Below are 22,478 nucleotides of genomic sequence, written 5' to 3' on the forward strand. Positions count from 1 at the left end.
TGTATAGCTCAGTAATGTAATGCCTGTTCACAGTGTTGTACAACCATCCCCGCCATTCATCTCCGTAATCTTTTCATCTTACAAAATTGACACTCAGATACCTCTCAAACACTGACTCCCAATTCCCTCCTCTGCTCAGCCCTTGGCAACCATCATTCGACTTTCTGTCTCTATAATTTGACTAGGTGCCTCCTATAGTATGTGTCTTTTTGCAACTGGCTTATTTCACTTAGCAGAATGTTCTCAAGGTTCATCTGTGTTGTAGCATGGGTCAGAATTCCTTTCCTTTTTAAAGCTGAATAACATTCCATTGTGTGAATATATCACATTTTCAAATCCATTCATCCTTTGGTGAACACCTGGGTTCTTCCAAGTCTTGGCAATTGCGAAGAGGGCTGCAAGGTCCCTGGATGTGCAAATACCTCGTAAAGGTTCTGCTTTAAATTCTTTTGTTAGCCTTTGTGTTGCAATTGGTAATACTTAGTTGCCCATTTCCCCCATTTCATGGGCAGTGAAACAGAGGTGTCAGAGGTCAATTAACTTGATTAAGGCCTCACAGTTGATATATTTCTGGAGTAGGATTTGAACCCAAGTCTTCTGTCTCTGGGCTTCCCAGGAGGCCCAGTGGGAAAGAATTTGCCTGCCAATGCTGGAGACACAGGAGATGCTGGTTCGATCCCTGGGTTGAGAAGATGCCCTGGAGGAGGAAATGGAAATGCATTTCAGTATTCTTGCCTGGAAAATCCCATGGAGAGAGGATCCTGGTGGGCTACAGTCCATGGGATCACAATGAGTCAGACACGACTGAGTGGCCGAGCATGAGCACAAACATATGTATCTACATTATCTGTTCTCTCTCCGTATCCTCACTTTACCCTCAAATACTTCTCAGGAGGAGAGGTTGGCATCTTGAGTGACAAGAGGAGATTTGGGGGTACTTTAGAAGAAAAGAGAGAGAAAGATGGTAGCATCCATCACTGTGAATTTCATAACCAGTCATTTACATTCTTTGTGACAGGCCCCGAGTGGGGTAGATTTGCACCCCAATCTAGTGGGCTCTTGAGTAGATAAAATGCATAGATGGTAGGGAAATCAAAAAGTAGCCTGCTGCATGCATTGACTTTGGGAAGCTTCAACAACAGCATGAGCTAAAGACCCTTTGAGTGCATATTCAAAAATTCCTCAGTCCCTAAAGTGAGGCTCTCTAGAGAGTTCTTCAACCCCTATACAGACTTATCTTTACTAGAGCCTCAGTGGAGAACATACTTCACCCTCCATCCAAGGGGCATGTGTGTTGCATTATCACCTGAAGGATACACACCTGGGCAGTGTAGCATCCGTAGTGTTTGGTTAAGCATAAGTCACTCAATTGTGTCTGACTCTTTGCAACTCAATGGACTATACAGTTCATAGAATTCTCCAGGTCCGGATACTGGAGTGGATAGCCTTTCCCTTCTCCAAGGGAGCTTCCCAACCCAGGGGTCTAACCCAGGTCTCCTGCATTGCAGGCAGGTTCTTTACCAGCTGAGCTACCAGGGAAGCACAGTGTTTGATTAAACTGAATGCAGTTTTCTCATCTGTTATATGCTTTTATTGTTGTTATTATTTGCTGTCCAGACATCAAGCAATCCATCAACAAAATGCATATCCACTACACATACACTCCAAAAAGCAAATACAAATTTCAGAGCAACTAGAATAGCTGTTGCTAAACCAATACATTCAGTGCATTTTTCTTAAATGAGTAGTTGACTTTTAGGTAAAACATCTTGCATGCTGCCTGTCACAAAGCATGTGCCTGAAAATCATCCTTTTTCTCCCTCATCCTTTTTGTATTAGAATTCAAAAAGGAATTCCCTCATGGTCCAGAATCTGCCTGCCAAGGCAGGGGACACATGTTTGATTCCTGTTCCAGGAACTAAGATCCCACATGCTACCGGGCAGCTAAGCCCGTGCACCACAACCCCTGAGCCTGCACTCTGGAGCCTTAAAGCTGCGACCACTGAAGCCCGCGCGCCCTAGAGCCCGTGCTCCGTAACAAGAGGAGCACCGCACTGAGAAGCCTGACATGCCAACGAATAGCATGTTGCAGAAGAAATAGTATTTTGATATGTGGCTAGTGGTTACAATCTATTCTAACAAGTGTGGGTGTCACATTTCGAATCCCACAGCACATTAGGAGGAAGTCCAGTGAAGTCCAAAAGAGCTGGCTGCTACTCGCCGTGTGGTTGATGAAACAGACTGACCAAGATGGTGCAGGAAAGTAAACTTAAATCAATGGAATTGGGAGGAAGAAAACACAAAGGGAAGAGAAAAAGGAACAGAAATAAAACAACCTTTCTATTTGGATTTTTTTTTTGGGGGGGGGGGCTCTAGTTTTTAACAACAGAAATTAATCTTATCACCACTCTGGAGGCTAGAAGTCTAAGATCAAGGTGTCGGCATGTTTGATTCCTTCCGAGGTCTTCGTCTCTGGCTTACAGATGGCTGCCTCCTTGCTGTGTCCTCACCTGATCTTTCCTCTGCTGTACATCTCTGTGTTCAAATATTCTTTTCTTATAAGGACTCCAGGCAGGATTGGAGTCAGGTCTACCCATATGGCCTCACTTAATCTTAAAAAAATTTTTTAAACCTTTTTAAAAATGGAAGTATAGTTGACTTACAATGTTGTGTTAGTTTTAGATATATACATGTCAGAATATATGTACATTCTTTTTCAGATTCTTTTCCATTATAAGTTAGTATAGGATATTAAATATACTTCCCTGTGCTATACAGTAGGTCCTTGTTAGTTATCTATTTTGTATGTAATAGTGTGTATGTGTTAACCCCGAACTCCTAATTTATCTCTCCCCTTTCCTCTTTAGTAACTGTAGTTTGCGTTCTATATCTGTGAGTCTATTTCTATTTTGTAAACAAGTTCACCCATGCATGTGTGCTAACTGCTTCAGCTGTGTCTGAATCTTTGTGATCTTATGGTCCACAGCCCGCCAGGCTTCTCTGTCCATGGAATTCTCCAAGCAAGAATATTGGAGTGGATTGCCATGCCCTCTTCTGGGGGATCTTCCCAACCCAGGGGTCAAACCCAGATCTCTTATGTCTCCTGCATTGGCAGGCAGGCTCTTTACCACTAGCACCACCAAGGAAGCCTGTAAACAAGTTCTTTTTTTTTTTTTTTTTCATTTTTTTAAGATACTACATGTAAGTGATATCATATGATATTTGTCTTTCTCTGAATGACTTATTTCACTTAGTATGATAATCTCTAGGTCCATCTGTGTTGTTCAAATGGCATTATTTCATTCTTTTTATGTCTAAGTAATATTCCATTGTGTGTGTGTGTGTATCCTACATCTTCCTTATCCATTCGTCTGTCTACTGAGTGAAGGGACAAACATCCATCATTACACTAACTCATGAGATTGACTTCTGGGGAAATGGCTACTTGAAGCACAGAATAACCAACCACCCTTTGATCCTTTAATGATAATACTGAGCCATCAATGGTGAGTTTAACCACTTTAGAGATGGCCTGTTTCAGAAGCGATGCCAGTAAACTGTAGTTTCTTCGACACACAATGCTACTACAAATTTAAAAAGTCCTTCTCTTCTTGTTACTGTCTTTGAGAGTCTCTCTTTTTCAAAATGTACCTTTTATACCAGGAGGAGAAGGGGGTGACAGAGGATGAGATGGCTGGATGGCATCACCGACTTAATGGACATGAGTTTGAGCAAACTCTGGGAGATAGTGAAGGACAGAGAAGCCCGGTGTGCTGCTGTCCGTGGGGTCACAAAGTCGTAGGATATGACTTAGCAACTGAACGACAATAAACCTGGGTTAGGTACCTGCTTCCTTGGGCCCTCATAGAATCTGTTTTGTTGTATCATAGCACTAACCATGCTGATTTTAACTCTTCTTTTCTCTTACCTGTGTTGTTCTTGGGCTGCTTCCTATTCTAGACCATCATCTCCTTGGGGCACAAACTGAGATACAAAATGGCCAGAAATGAACATTAAATAGACATTTGCTTAACAACCCCAGTTTCAAAATATTCACATCCTAATGCTCAAAATTAATTTTTTTTTTTTTTGCATTCTTAAAGATATAAACTCTTGGGTAACATACCTGATCAATTTGCCAAAGGTTTTCCAGTGATATGTGTACACTTTTTTCTGCATCACAAATTCCTGCTGTTCTCTCTGCCACCAGGGTTCAATAAGATGAATTTAATTCTCTTTTTACATCAACCTTTTCTGGTAAAAGCCTAGCCTTCTATGTTCTCTTTTGACAAATTCAGGGTAATTTTGAGTTGGATCTGATTTTTTTTTTTTTTTGCTTTCCTGTGGTCAGAGAAAAATCTACATGATGTTTCAAACTATAATTTTCAGGTTTTCTTTTTAAAAGGATGCTGGATGTACATGTTTGGATTGGAAAGGAAAACAGAGCTAAAAGCCAGAGCTCTGTTATAATTTCTGAATGTCTATTCTCTTTTTTTTGTTGTTGTTAAGAGAATTAGCAGTGCAGTTGGCTCCCACAGGAATATCTCCCACTTATTCTCTCTCATTTGTCCAGTTCTGGGACAATTGAATAATCTGGAATGTATCCAAGAATGCTGAGTCCAGAGGGGGCCTTAGGGAAAACAGACACCCTCTTCTTCTTGGTTTCCCTGACAATCAGAGGCAATAAAGCTTTAGCTACAATATTTTGGATGCTTACTATGCTTCATGTGTGATACTGAGGATGGAACATCCGCAGTCTCTAAACTTTATAGCAAAGCCTATGAGGATTTATGTTATAGTCCAGTCCATCCTAAAGGAAATCAACCCTGAATACTCATTGGAAGGACTGATGCTGAAGCTCCAATACTTTGGCCACATGATGCAAAGAGCTGACTGATTGGAAAAGACCCTGATGCTGAGAAAGATGGGGGGCAGGAGGAGAAGGGGACGACAGAGGATGAGATGGTTGGATGGCATCACCAATTCAATAGACATGAGTTTGAGCAAACTCCGAGAGATAGTGAAGGCCAGGGAGGCCTGGCATGCTGCAGTCCATGGGTTGCAAAGAGTCAGACATGGCTGAGTGACTTAAAAACAACAACTTCTTCATTTTAGACCTGAGAAATTTTATAACACACCCAAAGATGCTGTTAGGAAATGAACGACCAGAATTTGAATCCAGAACTGGCTGATCCAGAAATCCATGCTTCTTTCATCATGTTGTTCTGGATGTTGTGATGGGAGAGAGTCCGTTGAGGCTACAGCATAGGGCACAGAAAAAGTAGGGGGTCTTGGAAAGAGTAGGGGTTAAAAAGGGCCCTGGGTAGGATCAACATGGCCTGTGGGCCAAGCAGAAATGTGATGCTTCTCCCTTGTGAAAAAAGTTTTGGGAAAATGTTATGAGTTTCTCTAGTTAGTAAGCAGTGTGAAAAGTAAAAGTGTTAGTTACTCAGTTGTGTCTGACTCTTTACAACCCAATGGACTCTAGCCTGCCAGGCTTCTCTGTCCATGGGATTCTCGGGCAAGAATACTGGGGTGTGTTACGACGCCCTCCTCCAGGGGATCTTCCCAACCCATAGATCAAATCCACGTCTCTTGCATTGTAGGCAGATTCTTTACCACTGAACCACAGGGGACACCCCAATTAAATGGAAGAATAGACAAATCTCCTGTGATGAAAAATTCCAAATAATTTATGTAGACATTCTGTATTCAAGGAGGTGGAGCGTGATTCCTTACTCCTTACATGTGGGTTGTGAATAATGACTTTGTTCCAAAGAGTATGATGTGGAAAGAGAGGAAAATGCAGTAACTTTATAGTGGAGAGAAGAGAAATACTGCTTCAGGCAGTGATTAAGGTTACTATCAATAGTGATGTCATCATAAAAGATATCCTTGATATGTTTTGTTGAAAATGTCATCTTATCTGTGTGGATTTCCTCCCCCAGACCCATAACCCCAGTCTAGTCATGAGAAAAACATCAGACAAATTCCAACTGAGGGACATTTCTACAAAATATCTGACCAGTACTCTTCAAAACTGTCAAAGTCATCACAAAAAAGGAAAGTCTGAGAAATTCACAGCCAAGAGACAGACCTAAAGAAAGGTGGTGATTAAATTTAATGTGCTACCTGGATGAGATTCTAGAACAGAAAAAGGGCATTAGATAAAACTAAGGAAGCTTGAGGACTTCCCAGGTGATGCTAGTAGTAAAGAATCCACCTGCCAATGTAGGAGATGCAAGAGATGAGGGTTCAATCCCTGGATGGGGAAAATTCCCTGGAGGAGGGCATGGCAACCCACTCCAGTATTCTTGCCTGGAAAACTCTGTGGATAGTGGAGCCTGGCAGGCTACAATCCATGGGGCTGCAAAGAGTCAGACACGACTGAGCAGCTGAGCACAAGGAAGCTTGACTGAAGTTTGGACTTTAGTTAATAGTTATATATCAATATGATTCATTAATTGTAACAAATGTACCCTACTAAGGTAATTTAATAATAATAGAGGAAACTGGGTTTGGGGATATGGAAACTCTGTGCTATCTTTGCAGTATTTATGTAAATCTAAAATTGTTATACAGTAAAAGTTTATTTTAAAAGATATGTTGTCCCTATATCATTACTCCATAGGATAGATATGACGATTTAAGGAGATAGTGCATGAAATGTTCTTTACCAAGTGATGGGTAATACATGCTCCACAAAGCAACCTGCTTTGACCATTTTGTTCCTTCTGTGCTATTCTTCCTTGTTACCTGCCTTGAAAAGCTTAATAGTGTTGCCTTCCCTCCAAGATGAGCCAGACTGCTCTAGTTTCTGATGGTTGTTATCTGCTTCTTTTCCACTGAGAAGATTAGAGCATCATCCCAGTATTTGCAACTGAGCATTTTTACTTCAGTGAGCCTGTCTTGATTGCACTCATTAGTCTGTTTAGTAACTAAGATGTACCACATAATAATGGTACTTATATGGCGCTTACTTTGGTAACCACCACTTAGTTACTTCCAGTTAGAGTAAGTGTATCTTAACTTTCTTTGAAACTGATAAAGTGTATGAGGCCCTCTTTTCTCTCTTAGGAAGGAGAGGATAGGATGTCATCAATTTGTTTGCTGACGGAGGGTCTTGACAGAATGCAGCACCCAAGAACAGCAAGTCCTCATCAGTTATTTCTAAGGATCAGAAGAAGTTGCAGAAAAAGAATAGACATTATATGTATAATTGATTCACTTTGCTGGATAGTAGAAATTAACACTAAATTATAAATCAACTATACTCCAATAAAAATTTTAAAAAAGAAGTTGCAAAATTATGATTAAACAGGGAAAGTTTTTTTGTGACACTGGGTAGAAAGTACCTTTCTACAGACATGAGGTGAGTAAGATATCTCTGGGGCTGAGGTGTGTCTAGAAGAGAAACCATACTCCTGGCAGCAAGACATTGCTGGTCCTACTAGATTCTCTCTATGGTCATGACTCTGCAAAATAAATTATATGCCTGAGTGCATGCTCAGTTGCTTCATTCATGTCTGACTCTTTGCAACCCTTTGGACTGTAGCCCACAAGGCTCCTCTGTCCTTGGGATTCTCCAAGCAAGAATACTAGAGTGGATTGCCATCCCCTCCTCCAGGGGATCTTCCTAACCCAGGAATTCAACCTAGGCCTCTTGCATTGCCAGCAGATTCTTTACCACTGAGTTACCAGGGAAGCCAAATTATACAATATATATATTTTATATACAAATTATATACATTTGACATATACATATATCTATATATGATTTATTTTGCATAGTATATATATATACTACATAAATACACTACATATAAAAATATGTATTTATCATAATATGTGGGCTTCCCTGATAGGTCAGTTGGTAAAGAATCTGCCTGCAATTCAGGAAACCAGGTTCAATACCTGGGTCGGGAAGATCCACTGGAGAAGGGATAGGCTACCCACCTCAGTATTCTTGGACTTCCCTTGTGGCTCAGTTGATAAAGAATCCACCTACAATGTGGGAGACCTGGGTTCAGTCCCTGGGTTGGGAAGATCCCCTGGAGAAGGGAAAAGCTACCCACTCCGGTATTCTTGCCTGGAGAGCTCCATGGACTGTATAGTCCATCATAATATGTAATTATAAAATATAATATTTACATATACTTAGTGTAAAATTTATAAATATATGATTTATAAAGTTATCTGAAATAGATTTTATATTTATGTACCTATATATTTATTATATTATTATATATTACTACATTATGTAATATATGATTATTTATATTATATATAATGTGTATATATACATACACATGCATAGACACACATACATACTACTTATATACATATGTTCAAATATTTATTGACTTAGTTGCCTGTCTTTATGTTTCTTCTCTCAATTGTCAAGGTGAGGATTTGTAGATAACCCAGGTCTCACCCACTCTTCTCTCTTCACTCACTCTTGTTCTGTTTTTCTTAGATCCCACCCTAAGCTTGCCTCATGTGTATTGTTTGTTTGTCCTCCTTAGCTGGATATATCTGTGCAAAACTCACAGAGAATCTGGGCTGTCAGGTCTAGTCCAGTTTCTTGTTCAGTAAAATGAATATAAGATTTCAAAAAAAAACCCAATCACCAAAGTCTGTTTAATAATTCTTGATTGCTGCTCTGTGCCTGGATTTCAATATTTCTGAATAATCAAAGCCTGGAAGCTAGTACAATATGGCTATCTAAAACTGCCAGAAATTTGCTTCCTGCTGTCCTGAATGTGAAAGCAGAAACATGATTCTGTGGCAGGCTCTTCCTTCTTTGTGAGGAATCCGTTTGGAGGGCCAGTTCAGTCCTACCCACTTCCATTAAGTAACTACTCGCTGCCCCTGAGTTAGCTCAGGACATGGGAGAAACTGGGGCTTCCCTGGTGGTTCAGACGGTAAAGAATCTGCCTGCAATGCCAGAGACCTAGATTCGATCCTTGGGTCAAGAAGATCCCCTGGAGAAGGAAATGGCAATCCACTCCAGTATTTTTGCCTAGAGAATTCCATGGACAAAGGAGCCTGATGGGCTACAGTCCATGGGATCACAAAGAGTCAGACATGACTGAGCAGCTCATTTTCATTTGAGAGAAGTCATCCAAAAGCAAGTGTTTTATACTGATGTATTAAGTAGTCTGTTTAATAATATAAAAGGTTATCCCAAGTGATAAGGAACCTCTCTACAAATTTCTTTTCCCTTAATGAAGTGTTTAGCCTTCCCGTGGCAAGACTGGAAACAGGGTTTGAACAATCGTGGGTGGGATCTGGGACTGAGGGAGCAAAGAGACGGGAATAAGGGCTCCCACTGGATGATGGGCTTAGGTGGTGTCAGCTCTTCAACTAGTTTGGAATCTATTTTCAGGAAAAAAAAAAAAAAACTGCTGTTAAGATAATTAATTAACTTATGAATGTCTTGGGTATTCTCTACTCACTACTCAGGCAATCTGCTGCTTGAAATTTCTTCTTGCAACTCTATTGAAAACCTAGGGCTGGGACCTCCCTGGTGGCCCAGTGGTTAAGAATTCACCTTCTAAGGCAGGGGACATGGGTTCTCACCCTGGTCAGGGAACTAAGATCCCACGTGCTGTGGAGCAACTAAGCCCAACTACTGAGCCCATGTGCAACCAGAGACCACACCTATGCACTGCAACAAAGACCCAGCACAGTTAAAACATAATAAGAAAGAAAGAAAAAGAAAATCTACGGGCAATGCCCATTCCATCTTGATATACTCCATAGACCTCATGGGAAGCTTCTCTTCTGATCAGTTCCAGCTTTCCGGAAGGAATCCAGACAATTGCACTTGTCAGAACTCTATGTCACATTTGCCAGGAACCTCAAAGCACACTAGCTTGTTTAGGAAGGAGCTTCCCTATCTCCTGTGATACTTCTCTTTGTCCTTATTCTTTCACAATGAAGGAACACTTTCTCCACTTGAATTCATGGCCTCCTGGTTCATTGACTTCAAAGCTTCCCAATAGAAAAAACTTAGGGAAGAACTCTGATTGGTCCAGCCTAGATCACATGCTCACATCTGGGCCAATCATTGTGAGAAAAGGTATTGTGATTGGTTTGATTTGGATCACATGCTCACTGTGTGACCAGGGGGTGAGTTTCTGACCTGATTTCCAACTGCCAGCTCTCACTTACATCTCATGACATTAATGTGGCAGGTTCCAAGTGCTGAGGAATTACTGTATCTCAGAAGCAGCCCTCAAACTACTGATGGGAGCTGGCATATAAATACTCAGGAACTCTTGCCCATGGGCTGATAGAATTTCAGCACCACTTATCAGAAGGCTAGAGTGGGATTAAATCCCCATTCTTCACCATTGCCCCCTTGCAGACATTGCACTCTTTATCTGCCTTTTTTATTCTGTCTCTCCCCCTACTTCCTTTTCTGTAGTATTTCCAATTGTTGTTGTTGTTCAATCACTAAGTCATATAGGACTCTTTGCAACCCATGGACTGCAGCACACCAGGCTCCCCTATCCTTCACTATCTCCTGGAGTTTGCTCAGATTCATGTCCATTGAGTCAGTGATGCTCTCCCACCATCTCATCCTCTACAGCTTCTTTTACCCTCAGTCTTTCCAGCATCAGGGTCTTTTTCAGTGAGTCAGCTCTTCACATCAGGTGGCCAAACTATTGGAGCTTCAGCTTCAGCATAGTCCTTCCAATGAATATTCAGGATTGATTTCCTTTAGAATTGACTGGTTTGATCTCCTTGAAGTTCAAGGAACTCTGGAGAGTCTTCTCCAGCACCATAGTTCAAAAGCATCAGTTTTTCGATGCTCAGCCTTCTTTATCATCCAACTCGCACATCCATACGTGACGACTGGAAAAACCAGTTTTGACTATAATGGACCTTTGTCAGCATAATGATGTCTCTGCTTTTTAATATGCTGTTTAGCTTTGTCATAATTTTCCTTCCAAAGAGCAAGCATCTTAATTTCATGGCTGCAGTCACTGTTCACAGTGATTCTGAAGCCTGAGAAAATAAAATCTTCGCTGTTTCCATTTTCCCCCCATCTATTTGCCATCAAATGATGGGACTGGATGCTACGATCTTCATTTTTTTAATGTTGAGTTTTAAGCCAGTTTTTCACTCTCCTTTTTCACTCTCTTCAGGGGCGTCTTTAGTTCCTCTTCACTTTCTGCCAGAAAGGCGGTATCATCTGCATATCTGAGGTTGTTGCTATTTCTCCTGGCAATCTTGATTCCAGCTTGTCATTCATTCAGCCTGGCATTTCGCAGGATATACTCTGCATATGAGTTAAGTAAGCAGTGTGACAACATACAGCGTTGTTGTACTCCTTTCCCCGTTTTGAGCCAATCAGTTGTTCTATGTCTGGTTCTAACTGTTGCATCTTGACCGCATACAAGTTTCTCAGGAGACAGGTAAGGTGGCCTGGTACTCCCATCTCTTTAACAGTTTTCCACAGTTTGTTGTGATCCACACAGTCAAAGGATTTAACATAGTCAGTGAAGCAGAAGTAGATGTTTTTCTGCTTGTACTTGAGCTCTTATCTCAGTGATTTATGGGAAAACCCAAACTAAGAGAGTTATTGTGATTGACAACTCATTACATGAGTCAAACAGGGATGAAGCAGTGTGCCCAAGGAACTGATAGTTCTAAATACACAAAGTAGGAGCTATCCACTAAAATACATAAGTGTGTGTTGTGGGGTGGGGGGAGAAATCCACAGAACAGCAAACAATGAGAACTTAAGGTAAATCTCTTCCTAATACACCAACATTTGGAAACAAGCCGTGACTTGCTTCCATGCCCAGAGGAAGCCAACAGACCTCCCTAGCAGGTTGCTCTAGAGTGGAAAATGTCAGCGGGTCTTGGGGTCCAGGGAACAGGCAGAGCTGTAATTTACGGGAGACAGCGTTTCCACCCTAACTCCATTAATCTTAGGACTCTTTCGCCCCAGCTGAATGCCAGCCAGAAAGTTATCATGGCAGAAGGACATGCCCGCCTCCTCAGATGCTGGCCAGAAGCTGGGCAACTTGGCTTATGTTTGGCGATATTCCCATTAGACAGTTGGGCTTGTGGGTTGGCCCATGCATGTGCAGTGATAAAAATGCTCGCCTTATCTCTGTGTCTCGGCCGTGGTATCTCTGCTCTTCTCATTCGAGTGTGTGCTTAGTCGCTCAGTCATGTCTGACTCTGTGATCACATGGACTGTATGTAGCCTGCACCTCTGCCCATGGGATTCTCCAGGCAAGAACACTGGAGTGGGTTGCCATGCCCTCCTCCAGGGGATCTTCCCAACCCAGGGACCAAACCCAGGTCTCCCGCATTGCAGGTGAATTCTTTACCATCTGAGCCACCAGGAAAGCCCAATTTGAGTGTATTGGTTTCTAAAGCCAAACTTATTCCATACATGTCACAGGTCAAATTGTCTAGAAGCAGTGTTTGAGAGACAGCTGCAGGTGTATGAGACTGACAGAGTAAAACACACACACACACACACACACTTCTAAGGTTATGAGGGAAACAATATAAGAAAAATAAAGGAGACACACTGGGATGGGGATCTCAGTTTCAGATAAAGTCTAGACCAGAAGTTGTCAAACTATGGCCGCTGGACCAAATTCAGCTGCCCCGGTAATTTGTAAACGAAGTTTTATTGGGACGCGGCCATTCCCCTGTGTTAGCATAATGGCTATGTCTGCTTTTTTGCTTCAAGGGCAGAGTTGAATGGTTGCCACAGAGACTGGATGCCCTGTAAAGCCTAAGTTATTTATAGTCTGATTCTTTCCAGCAGAAGCCTACTGACCCCTGCTCTAAAACTTGTCCCAACCCGTGGGAGCTCTGGAGCCTCCGTTGCTTCATAGCGTTATCCCTGCCTTGAGGAAAGGGCTGGTCTTGGTACCTTAGTGTCAGCTGGGCTTTTATTGTCACCCACCTTGGGGTGTTGGGGGTGAGGTCTGTCAACCAGATTAAACCCAAGATGGTGGCTTACATCAGCCAAGAGCAAATTTCTGTATGTTAGGGGAATCCATGTAGCTCAGTCAGTAAAGCATCTGCCTGCAATGCGGGAGACTTGGGTTCAATTCCCTGGCCGGGAAGATCCTCTGGAGAAGGAAGTAGCAACCCACTCCGGTATTCTTGCCTGGAGAATCCCAAGGACAGAGGAGCCTGGCAGGCTACAGTTCGTGGGATCGCAAGAGTCAGACACAACTTAGCGCTATCTTTCTTTCTTTACGAGCTCTTAGCAGCTGAAACAGCTGGGACTCACTTGTGGGGTAAGGGCATCTTTCAAGGTACCAGAAGCAACTTACCGCTGTGTTGATCTGTATCTGCAGATATACTTCCTGGGAATGGGGAGAACCTCTGCTTCCTCTATCTTACCTGAGCCCAAATGACCTCACCTGGGCTTTCTGACTCCCACTCCCCGCTTGCCTCCAGTCCATCTGTTGTCCATCTGTCCCACTGTTCTTGGGGTGAAGACAGAAACCTTTAATAGCACAAAGAGTATTTCCTCCGGAAAAATGTCTTGAACCCTTCTCCCCATGAATCCCAGTCTCTCTAAGTACCCAATATTCAGTTTGTGTGTCTTTGTCTATTTTTACAAACCACAGCACACAAAAATATGCAGACTTTCTTCTCTTTCAACAAAACACTGTTATTCACATTCCTTTGACATTTGCTTTTTCCCCCTTACCAATACAAATCATAAGACACTCTCCAGTTTGAATGTATAGTTCACTGATTTTTAACTCATTTTTTTCTAAGAACTGAATGATAGCCCATCATGTGTATGTATATGTACCTAATACAGATATACCATAATTTAAGAATTGCTTTGATGATAGGAGTTCACATGGTTTCTGTGTGGTTTTTATTTTTCACTTAACGAACAATGGTACAATGCACATCTCTTAATAAATACCCTCACATTCTTTTTTGACAACCCAGAGGGATGGGGTGGGGAAGGTGGTAAAAGAAGGGTTCAGGATGGGGGACACATGTGCACCCGTGGCTGATTCATATCGATGTATGGCAAAAACCATCATAATATTGTAAAGTAATTATCCTCCAATTAAAATTAATTAATTAATTTTTTAAAGGGTAAGGAAAATTTTATATATATATATAATTTTGTATACTTATACAAATTGTTTTTTAATTTATTTACTTATCTAAAAATTTTATTTGGGAAGACCCCCCCCCCCCCCCCCCCGGAGAAGGGAATGGCAACCCACTCTAGTAGTCTTACCTGGAGAATTCCATGGACAGAGGAGCCTGGTGGCCTACAGTCCAGGGGGTCTCAAAGAATTGGACAGGACCGAGCGCCTTTCACTTTCAAATTTCATTTATTTTTTAATTTCTGGCTGTGTTGGGTCTTTGTTGCTGCCAGGGCTCTTCTCGTTGTGGCAGTGGGGAGCTACTCTCTAGTTGTGGCGAGTGGGGGTCACGCTCTAGTTGTGGTTCAAGGGCTTCTCATTGCAGTAGCGTCTCTTGTTGTGGAGCTCAGGCTCTGGGCTCCATAGTTGCAGCTCCCGGGCTCTAGAACACAGACTCCATAGCTGCAGCACATGGGCTTAGCTGTTCCACGGCATGTGGGATCTTCCCAGGTAAGAAATTGAACACATGTCTCTTGCATTAGTAGGCAGATTCTTTACCACTAAGCCACCAGGGAAGCCCTGTTTTTTTTTTTTTTTTTTTAATGTTTTAAAGTATTTATTTATTTGATCGCTCCTGGTCTTAGTTGTGGCATGTGGGATCTTTATTTGCAGCATGTGTATTTTTAGTTGCAGCATGTGGGATCTAGTTCCCCGACCAGGGATTGAACCTGGGCCTCTTGCATTGGGAGCATGGAATCCGAGCCACTGGACTACTAGGGAATTGCCCCCCGTCACATTCTGATGCTTATATTTCTGAAGTCACCCTCCTTAGAATTGGCATCATCTGGTGAACATACCCACGCTAACCATTTTAAATTTCCGTATACACGCACTACCCGCTTCCTTTCTGCAGATCCAGCAAACCGCTTATCTACCATGAGTTTATGAGACTGCCCAGGGTCCAAGCGTCTTTGCCAGATTGGTGTTCTTCAGTCCTTTTAATTTTTGCCAATCTCTTGGCAGAGGAGTGGCCTCCCATTGTTCTGACTGCATTTCTTTGGCTGTTACTGAAGTTGGTCATCCTTTTATACATACGTTGTTTCAATCACAAGAGCATCCCCTGCAGTAATAGGACTTACGTTAAATTGGGGAAGATGGAAATGTTCTAGGTACATCTGTGCCCTTCCCCAGCCATCCTCAGCTGCTCGCCAATGATGACTGCAGAGCTGACTGATGCCATTATACCTGTCCGTCCGTGGCTGGCCCCCACTCTTGTGTCTCTAGAGGGCGAGGAGTTTTGGTCTCAAGGCGTGTGGCGATGGTGGGGATGGGTAGAAGTTCTTGCCCTGTTGATGACCATCTCCTTCTGTTCTCTTCCCTTTCAGATACAACCCAGATGAACAACACAGTGCCCACCTCCCCTTTGCTCCAGCAGATGGGCCACCCACATTCCTATCCCAGCCTGGGCCAGATCTCCAACCCTTACGAACAGCAGCCACCCGGCAAAGAACTCAACAAGTACGCCTCCTTGAAGGCAGTTGGTAAGCACCATTTTTTTCTTCTCTCTATTCTGTACTTTTCTGTTCCTTCTACATTTCCTTATCTCTAACTTTTTTCTACTCCATTTTCTATCTTTCTGATCTCTCTCATCTATCTATCACCCATCATCTTTTTATTATCCATCATCTATCCATCTACCATGTATCTATCCATCCATTATCTCTTTCTCCTTTTTCTTTGTTTCTCTCTGTCTCATTCTCTCTCTCTCTCTCCAATATATTCTGGGTCTCTGTACCTGGGACACAGTTTACTAAGGACCAGAGCCCCTTACTGTTTTCTCTTGGCCCCAGGGCAAGTCCTACCTTGCTGTGTGGGGCAAGGTGGGTGGGGGAAGAGGAGAACATGTATACTCATTTGATCCTGTGGATACCTCAGCCCCTTCACCATCGAAAATCTGCCCTAGTGAATCCTCAGGGAACATGGACATGGGATCCAAGGCATTGCTCTCTGAACATCCTGTCCTTTAGTGGAAGACGCTCACTTTCCACCCGGTCTAGCCTCTCTTGAAACAGTCAGTAAGCCTGCATATTTCTATCTCAGGCAGCTTCTGGTTTCCAGATGCTGGAATATTTCCAATATGCCAATATTCCAATACTGGATTCCAATATTTCCAGGTTGAAGGGACAGCCTGGAGCTCCTGTTATCTGCATTTTTTATCAAGTCTGGGACATTGCATTGGTGTTCTTACAGAACATTGCCTCATTTTCTAATAGTGATCCGAAGAGGAAGGCATAAATATTGCCCCAGTTTTCAGATTAGGAAAATTGAGACTGCGGAGGTTAATTTAACTTGCCCTAAATCAAGCAGCCTGTGGGCAGTTTGAGCTTGTGTTTTTATCACTCCAGAGCCTGTGCTCTTGCCACTCCCTTCCCACAGCCCTGGGGTGGGGGTTCAGTCCGTTCCGGTGATTCATACATGAGGGAGTGTGACAGTGGCCTTGATGATGACCCAGACTGCTGAACAAATGACTCATGACCACTTTCTATTGGATGGAAGCAGCACTCACAGCAAAGGCAAGCTTTGGGGCAGACAGAAAATACCCAGACCATGTGCTTTCTTTTATTATCAGCCTCTTATTCTATTTTCTCCCCCTTCTGCCAAGCTCCTCTTTGGAGATTGGATAGGAGACATGAGCTGATCAATTCTAGTATGAAATATCCTAATTCCAATACAAATTAAGGACAGAAACTAAAACACAGACACGATCATATAACCTGCTGTCGTAACCATGGTCTATGGACATCAGATTCATAAAACAAGCATATAGGTGCCCTGCCGACAGTCAGGCCCAAACTTGGAGCTTAGAGACCTATCTGTAGGAATTTATGTTCCCCAATATCCTAGGACTTCCAAATGGAAACTTTTGAAGAGGGTTTGAGGGGTGCTTATAATTCTGAGGGTATGGCTTGTGCTTCCTAAGTCCCAAGCCTCATAAGCTGTCACATACCAGCACCCCATGTTTTCTGTTGAATTTCTCCACCCAACGCAACCCTTATCTACATCTGTGACCATGAAGTGAAAGTGTTAGTCACTCAGTCATGTCCCGCCCTTTGAGACCCCATGGACTGTAGCCCACCAGGTTCCTCTGTGCATGGAATTCTGCAGGCAAGAATACTGGAGTGGGTTGCCATGCCCTTCTCCAGGGGATCTTCAGGATTGAACCTGGGTCTCCTGCATTGCAAGCTGGTTCTCTACCATCTGAGCCACCAGGGAAGCCCAGCAGTGACGGTAGATTCCCTCTATTCCATATTGCATCTTTGTATAGCACATACATCCTAGGCATGTTCAAATAGACTCAGATATTACAAGGGAGGGTTAAGGGCTGTTTCCTAGGAGAGAAGAAGTCTTGGCATCTGTGCCCAAGTACCTGCATACACCTTCATGCGCTACTCGGTGGCCCACCTCCCTTTCTGAGTCTTGCATTTAGGTGATGACTAGCATCTGCTGTTATTTGATTCTTCTTTTGACATTAAAAAAAAATCCCACCCTGACATCTTTTTCTTTTTGAACAGGTCCCATTACCCCAAACAACTCATTTCTTCACTTAGGCCCAGTGTTTCCTTCCCCCGCGACACCCTGTAGCTCTTCGGTAAATCATAAATGGATCTTCCAGCAGAGTTCCTTGATTCTGTCCAGGCTTGACATAGGGCTCCTTGGTACAGCAAATGTTTGCAGTGCACTTGGAATTAAATTTGCAGTCTGAAAGTTTATTCAACACTCCTTGAGTAACCTTTTCTCCCACAAAGCAGGAACTCCTGAAACGGTTGCTGAATGAATGAATGAATTTATCTTTGATCCCAATCGAAGAATAGCTTAGTTGGAAGGGAGCACCCCTATATCTTCTAAAAACTCTAAAGGATCTCAGATGAGGAACGCTCCTCAATACTGGATATGATTGAGGTGGCTGTCTTCTTCACTGCCCTTCTTTTCTGACTACTATAAGAGTTCACAGGCTTTATCTGAGTCACGGATGGTCTTCTGATGGTCTTGTGAGTTCCAGTGTGGGGCAGACTGAGTGACTGCCTGCCCAAATGAAATGCAAATCTTATAATAAATGTTCTTTCAAGGGTTCTTTATTAAGGCATAATGTGACCGTGGTGTGAAGGATAAAATGCATTTCATTAACAAAATCATTACCACCCAGGAGAGTTGTTTAAAAAATGGTTTGCTGTGGAAAGTTCTGCAGTGTCTGATAACCAGATTCATTTTCTAAAAATTTCAATTCAGCCAATAAGGAGAGGCTTGGACAGCCTTTAGGGTTAACTGCCAAGTTCAAAAATATTTCTGGAAAATCGGTGTTCTCTTGGAGGCTTTAATATTCAGAACCTCAAGGGGGTTTTGGTCACTGAAATCCCCTGGCCTCAGCTTCTTTGTGTGAAAAATGAAGAAGTTGAACTCTGTAGGTTCCAAACTCCATTATGATTTTAAAATTAGAAAATGAAACAATTCTACTCATTTTAGTTATTAGAATACCTGTGGGCCATGAAATATGTCTCATTCATTCACTACCAACTCAGAATAGGAACTGTTGGTAGTTCCTGAGATAAATCTTCCAAAACAGGCCTTCAGTTCTATTTTATTTTATTTTTTTTATTTTATCTTATATTATGGGCTTCCCTGGTGGCTTAGTAGTAAAGAATTCTCCTGCCAATGCAGAAGACATGGGTTAGACCACTGGGTCAGGAAGATCCTCTGCAGGAGGAAATGGCAACCCGCTCCGGTATTCCTTCTGGGAAAAATCTCATGGATAGAGGAACCTGGCGGGCTACAGTCCATAGGGTCCCAAAGAGTCGAACATTTTTTAGTGACTAAACAAAAACAGCAATCTTATTTTTATTTATTGTTGTTTGCTTATTGAAATCACACTCATTCATGTTTAAACAGAATTCCTTTCTCTCTGTGATTCAGGGATTTGGGAATGTAGCATCTGGTCCTGTGTACCATGTGGCTGCAGAATGGTCTCTGTTCCCAAGAAGTTCCCTGCCCAGTTATTGTAAAATATTAGCACACACTAGGGGAATGTAAGAGGCTAAACCTCCCTGGAGTGAAGGAAGTGAAAGTCACTCAGTTGTGTCTGGCTCTTTGCGACCCCATAGACTGTACAGTCCATGGAATTCTCCAGGCCAGAATACTTGAGTGGGTTGCCTTTCCCTTCTCCAGGGGATCTTCCCAACCCAGGGATCAAACCCAGGTCTCCCATATTGCAAGTGGATTCTTTACCAGCTGAGTCACAAGGGAAGCCCAAGAATACTGGAGTGGGTAGCCTATCCCTTCTTCGGGTGATCTTCCCATCCCAGGAATCGAACCAGGGTCTCCTGCATTGCAGGTGGATTCTTTACCAACTGAGCTATCAGGGAAGCCCTAAACCTCACTGGTGTGCTGCAGTCCATGTAGTCACAAAGAGTCGGATATGACTGAGCAACTGAACTGAACTGAAACCTCACTACTCTGTACAAGAAGGAGTGATGGAGTTGAATAATTATTTGTCCAAATCATTCATTCATTCTCCAATCATTTAATCTCATGTCCCTCGATTGTAAATCCCACTGAGTCAGGAACAAAGTCTGTCCCTTTCATCGGTGTATCCTAAGGAGCTAGCACCATGTGACACTGTTCACACCAGCTAAGAGGCAACCCAAACCTCTTTCCTCTCCCCATCAATAGCCTGGACAATGAAGGTCCATGTGCTCAGACCCATGACTCCCATAATCCATCATAGAAAGATTCTGTTTCACTCAATTAACTTTCCTTACTCAGTCAGGAATGTGAGGTTAAACAGTTTCAAAGTGTTTGCTACCAAGAAAAGTCAAGAAGTGTGTGTTGTTCTAGACTCAGCCAAACTGTAACCTTTTGAAAAATCAGTTAAGCACACAAAACCTCTGGCCCGCCCTGCCCCCACCCCCCACGCAATGGTGGTGACAATGTGAGGAGCCACTTTATGGTTCTTCATTGGCCAATGTTTACAAAGACAGTCGTGAAAATACTCCTAAGGGTCACCTGATGGTTCAGAGTTGGTTGTTTCCTGCCTCCAAAACTGGGAAAAGACCACTCTTTTATGTAATTCCTGAGGGGTTCTGGAAAATGGAAAATTGCCTGCACATTGGCATTTAGCACCTATTGGCCCCAGGTCTAGTTTTTCCTCTAGGTGTCTTGAGAGTTGAAATCCTCAGTTGCTAATGGCTCTTGACCACGTGCCTTTAGATGCTTTTGGGCAACCTAGGCTGTCCAGTGAGTAAAAGAGACAGGATATACCAGCATTATTGATAAAAGGTGGTGTTTTCTTTTTAGATTCCAGAGTTTAATTAGAAAATATTTTCTCTGTTACTCTTTAACAGTCTGTGGACTGTCTTCCTAGAACCTTGTTACAATTTTCCAATAGCACTTTTTAAAACCACAGCAACAATGCACTTAGGAATTCTTTTTTACTCTTTCTGTAGGAATCATCTGTAAAGACCCTAAGTGATGCATAAACCCCTCAACTTTGAATTAACCTCTACTAGTTTTTTGTTGTTGTTGATATGGAAGAAAGGGAGCTAGTGTCACTGGATTCCCAAATTGTATACCTCTGGGGGAGGTATCAGTCCCAATGTCAAAATATGGAGAAACTGGGGCTCAGTATAGTTAAGTAACTTTTCCAAAGTAACACCTGAAGAGCCAGGAGTCATATCTGGGATAGCCTGAATCAGGTCTTCTTCCCATGAAATGATGCTATCTCCCACAGAGCAGTTTCTGGCACCAGAAGGATCTTACCAGGCCAAAAAAAAAAAAAAAAAAAACAAGAAGATTGAAGAGACTCATTCTCCTCTTTTGTCCAGGAAGACTTACTAAGGTGTTCATTATTTTTCTTTTGCTTGTTTGCTTGGAGGTAAAATTTTCTCATCATGCTAGTATGATTGAGGTATAATACATTTAAGGTATATATAGTTGAGGTATAATTTAATATGTACAGTATAAGACTCAGATCATAATTTTATAATAGTGTGATTATTGAAATATACATATGCTAGAGTCATCAACATCCCAGGAAGGATAAGAAATATTTTCCTCTCCCAGAAAGTTCCCTCATGTTCTCTTCCTCCCAATGCCTAAGGCCCATCCTCTTTACACAGGCATTTAATTTTTCACCCAACAAATATTTAACTAATCCTCACTAGTGTCACCGAGCACAAAAGGGGACTTAAAGTATATATTTTGTACCATCTTATTTAGTGCCCTTATTAGCACTGGATTTAATAAACAAAACATGTTACTGCCTCACCAGAGTGAAGCCCTGTCCTAGGGAGTGGAGACAGGGATGTCCACCATGTGTTTCCTGCCTTCAAGGCAGTGATGGATTTGACTTGGGGGCAAATGGCTTCCTTGGAATTAGTGACTCAGTGACTGTGTCAGGCTTGTGTCCACCCACACCGGAAGATCTGGGGCTACATCACTATTTCCAGATGTCAGTGATCCTGGTTCAGAGGGAGAAGAAACATTCAGGGCATCCCGCGCGGGTCCCACTTAATTTTAACTTCGTCACTCTTGGCCTGTCACTCCAATCTCCCGACCGTTGTGAGTGATGAGCGTGTAGAGTTCATATCCGCAGGGGGAACGTGGCAATTTGAGTGTCCTTTGGCACGCCTGGGAGGCCAACCAGAAATGCTTTAATGGGCCCGGATCTGTGCTCTGTAATCATTCAGATCACAGACTGTTCCCTGCATCTCCTCCCAGCTGGCAGCCGGATATATCTCTGGAAATTGTGCAGAAACGTTGAGGACTTGGTTTTTCCAGGTAGCTTCCCAAGAAAGGAAACGGGGAGCTAGTAGCGCCCGCTGATTGGTCAGGCCGCCAGCCAATGAGCACTGGCACGTGCGCAGATTTGCCCCGCTTTGAGCAAAGTCCCATAGTACAGAGAAGGTCTATGGAGGACCTGGGTAAGGTGTAGCAGTAGCCTTTCTCACCATCCTTTACGGAAAGGGTTACACTATGGGATCCGGCTAATCATGTGAGATTTTCCCCAGGCTTCAGCCAGTACATCTGAAACAGAATTCAATCTGGAGAAACTGATTTACAATAAAAATTCCAGGCATTAGGGATTGTCAGATAACAAGCTTGATCCCTTTTGCATTAAGGGGAACTTCTTTACCTTAGGAAGAGTGACTCCGTGGAGAACCTTGAATTCATTCATTCATTCAACAATGTTTTGCAAACACAGATTGGGTGGTGGGCACTGGGTTAGGTTGGTCTCCACCCGCCCTGGTCTGCTGCCTAGCATTTAAAGTCACAGTCAGCAAAGCCTAGCCTGCCCCAATTTCGAATATGTAAAGCTAATGA

The 22,478-nt window shown here is 42.7% G+C and overlaps 1 protein-coding gene across 1 annotated transcript in view; it reads left to right on the forward strand.

The window, feature by feature from the left end:
• SHISA9 (shisa family member 9) overlaps positions 1-22,478 on the forward strand; it is a 341,393-nt gene that overhangs the window by 302,096 nt on the left and 16,819 nt on the right. The window contains exon 3 of the mRNA XM_065920299.1: positions 15,491-15,646. Within this exon, the coding sequence (XP_065776371.1) occupies positions 15,491-15,646 (156 nt within the window). The remainder of the gene's footprint in view (positions 1-15,490; positions 15,647-22,478) is intronic.

Source organism: Muntiacus reevesi, chromosome 2 (genome assembly GCF_963930625.1).
Source record: "Muntiacus reevesi chromosome 2, mMunRee1.1, whole genome shotgun sequence".
Lineage (NCBI taxonomy): Eukaryota > Metazoa > Chordata > Mammalia > Artiodactyla > Cervidae > Muntiacus > Muntiacus reevesi.